This window comes from Chlorella variabilis (assembly GCF_000147415.1).
Source record: "Chlorella variabilis unplaced genomic scaffold CHLNCscaffold_9, whole genome shotgun sequence".
In the NCBI taxonomy this organism is placed as follows: domain Eukaryota; kingdom Viridiplantae; phylum Chlorophyta; class Trebouxiophyceae; order Chlorellales; family Chlorellaceae; genus Chlorella; species Chlorella variabilis.
Genome location: NW_005435079.1, coordinates 652,462 through 655,775, shown reverse-complemented (window position 1 = coordinate 655,775; position 3,314 = coordinate 652,462). Strand labels below are relative to the sequence as shown.

The window sequence follows — 3,314 nt, the reverse complement described above, 5'->3', positions numbered from 1 at the left end:
CTTATGCGCGCATGCAGGGCAGCTGCCTGCTGCTGCAGGACCAGCAACTCCCCCGGATGCAGCCCCTGCTCCGCGATCTGTTCGATCAATTCCCCCAGCTGGCTATTCAAATCATCCAGATGATCGTGCTCCATCTTGAGGCGCACGGATGACCTGCAGAGGAAGGGCCGCGGCAGGAAGCCCGCCCGTGAGCTCTAGCTGGAGCGCCCAGGCCAGGGCAGGCGACGCCTTAGCCCCAGGCGTCGCCGGCTAAGGCGTAAGGCCTTGCTGCCGATCTAGGGACCTTGGTGCCACCCTAGGCCCAGGGAAGCGCCAGCGTCTCCTGCGGCTGATGGCTCTGGCCCATGCCGCTGGCTGTGCCCCACGCCGTTGGCGCCGCAATCACCTCCTGTTTTGTCGTGTGTCGGACTGCAGCAGTGCGGATGCGCCGTGGTTTTCGGCGCGGTTCTCGTCGATGGGCAGCAGGCAGGAGCCGCCTTTGCCTGGGCGCAGCTGGGCCATTCGATAGTTGAGAGATGAAGTGGCGGTGAGCGGAAGAGCCGCCTCATCTGCCGCCTGCTGTCCCTGCTGCGCGCAATGTGAATTTGTAATGTGCGGCGGGAGTTCTGCCTGCTTCCGCACAAAAAGGATCACAACTAGAGCTAAACAAGCAACCCTTGCCCGTCCCACCTGTGATCAGGTAGCAGCACCACCAAGACAGCGGCACCAGCCGACAGGCACCAGTTACTGTCGAGTCTAGCATCAACAGGGGGTGCAGAAGGGCGCGGCAGGTCACCGCCCGTGCCACCTGGCGCATCGGCTACCGCCAGCTGTGGACGGTGAGCCAGCGCATGGTGGCTTCTCTCTGGTGCAGCGCATGACAGCGCAGGCCGCTGTCCACGGCTGTCACCGACGCATGCCTGCCCCGCTCCTCACCGACCGCAGGCTCGGCGCTAAGGCTGCCGGCACTGAATTCTTCCTGCAGCGCCTGCAGCGTGTGCAGCAGGTCCCTCCCGCAGAGCGCTCCCCCGAGCAGGCTGCGTTTGTGGAGCCGGCGGGGCTGCTGCGCTGCGTGGCGCGCCTGCTGCCGCTGACGGGCGGCGGCACGCAGCCGTGGTGGAGGCCCCTCGGCCTGCCCGGCCACCGTCCCTTGCAGCCATGCGGCAGAGCTCATCGCAGCTGTGATGGGCGTGGGTTGCGGGGCCAGCGGCGGGGGCAGCTGGCGCTGGCTGGCGGGCGAGGGCGTGTGGTAGGATGCATCGTCGTGCGCTGAGCTGTCGACGCCGGTGGCCGCTGAGCACCCTCTCGCGGGCTCGGTGGCGGTGAGGTGCAGAGCACGGGGGCGCCTGAAGGGCAACAAGCGTGCCGCACAGTTCAGGGCCTGGGCACTAAGGCAGTCACCCCGCCGACCAGGGCAGCAAACACGGGAGACGGTCAGCCACAGCAATGCAGGAGCCCCTGCGCTCACCTCAGCGGCGTGGAGTTGACGGCCTGGGTGTGCTGGCGGGCGCAAGGCGACTCCGGCTCCTCCTCGCCGGCTGCTGCCGCCGCCGCCGATGCAGCCTCCGGGATCGTCGCCGCATCCACATCCACACGGGTGGCTCCTGCCCCCGCCTGCGCCTCTGGTGCTGCCGCTGCCTCCGCCTCGGCCGCGGTGGCCTGCGCTGCGGCTGCTGCCGCGGGAGGCGCATGCGTCTGCGCCTCGGCGGCTGGCGCGGAGCCGGCGGCAGCATCCCTGGCGCCGGCTGGGGCGCCGGCGCCGGTGTGGGTGGCTGCTGTGGCTGCTTCCATGGAGGGAGCAGGTGCTGCAGGCGCCAGGAACTGGAGAGCATCCACATCAGCATCCGCAGTCAGGCGCTGGTAGTGGTGCTGCAGCCTCCACTGCTGCCGCCGCCGCCTGCCTATCCGCATCAACCAGGCCCGGGAAGCTGAGCCACACCAGCGGCGGAGCAGCGGGCGCTGCAGCACCAGCCATGGCCTGCTGCTGCTGCTGCTGGGCGTCCTGCGCTGCTACGGGCACAGCCGCAATCGAGGGCTGCAGCACCTGCGCCAGCAGCAGCTGGAGCAGGCCTGCCAGCTGGCGCACCGTGGCCGCGTGTTCCGCCGCGCTGTGGCTGGCTGCCACCGCTGCCAGCAGCGCATCTGCCGCCTGCTGCTGCTGCTCAGCATGCCTCAGGTGCTGGCGAGGCATGTTGCGCAGCATGAAGTGCGTGCAGGCTAGCAGCAGCGCAAAGCTGGTCACCAGGTCGGCCTGTGGCGGCAGCAGCGCGGCGCGCGCGGTGCAGAAGAGCAGCCAGAAGAAGCCCAGCAGTGAGCGGGGACCCGGGTCAGGAGGTGTGCTGAAGTACTCAGTAAAGATGTCCTGCACAGCGGCAGTGGCAGCAAGGAGGGGGCGTGGACGTGGGCGACGGTCATGACGGGAGGCAAGGGTGGGACTCCCCATGAAGCGAGCGGTACCACGGCCCGTAGCGGCACAATGAACCGCTTCACGGCCGTGGCCGAGCAATGCCATGCCACAGTTTGCAGCTGCCCCCGGGTGCGTCTTTGACCCTCCCTCCCTCACCCGAGTCTTCTTAGCCAGCAACGTGCTGAAAACGTAGGCCTGCTTGAGCTCCCGCAGCTGCAAACGGCGCTCCCCAGCACTTGGGCCACCGCCGCGTCTAACAGCGCCGCGGCGGGGGACAGCTCCCGCACGCCGCACTCCAGCCTGCAGTAAATTAGTGCAAATTGTGGGTCGGGGTGGCACTGGCCAGCAGGGGCCCAAGGGCCCAGCGAGGGTTGTGGCCCTCCACCCAGTGCTGATGCGCCACATGTGGGCCGCATGCGGCAGAATTGAGCAACCCCGCTCACGTCAGCCCACAAGCTGCAATCACGGCGGGCAGCCGGGCCCTCTTCTGCGAGGTGGCGACCGCTCCCGCCAAAAGGCAGCAAGCGCAAGCAGCGCTTCTCTGCTTGCCCTGCAGGCACGGGGTTGGTTGATGGGTTTTGTCAGGGACTCTAGGGGTGATCAGAACGTCGGTGGGGGCCTGCAGCCCGCTGGGAGAGGGCCGACCTGCAGCTTGGCGAGGATGTCGCCTGAGGCGTCCAACAGGAGCGCACAAATCTGTTCCGTCGTCTCGTCATCAAATATGCTGGCGGCAGCAGCCAGCAAAGCTGCTTCGGGCGGGCTTTCCGCTGTGCTCCCCATGGGTGGGAGCTCCCAGCCCCAAACCTCCGCCACAGGCGCCGGCAAAAGCGATCCAAAATTTTGGAGACTCCTGCGGGAGGGTGCGCGGCCTCGATTGGAGGGAACCGCGACTGCCACGTCAAGGCGCAAGAAGAATACGGTACCGAGC

The 3,314-nt window shown here is 67.8% G+C and overlaps 1 protein-coding gene across 1 annotated transcript; it reads right to left on the bottom strand.

Annotated features, from left to right (window-relative positions):
• Positions 1–799: 799 nt before the first annotated feature.
• CHLNCDRAFT_52070 (hypothetical protein) lies at positions 800–2,791 on the bottom strand (the record flags this gene model as incomplete). Its single annotated transcript, XM_005847876.1, has 4 exons — positions 800–1,325; positions 1,448–1,760; positions 1,948–2,341; positions 2,543–2,791. The coding sequence occupies 4 exons, from the start codon at positions 2,789–2,791 to the stop codon at positions 800–802; spliced, it is 1,482 nt and encodes a 493-aa protein (XP_005847938.1).
• Positions 2,792–3,314: the final 523 nt, after the last annotated feature.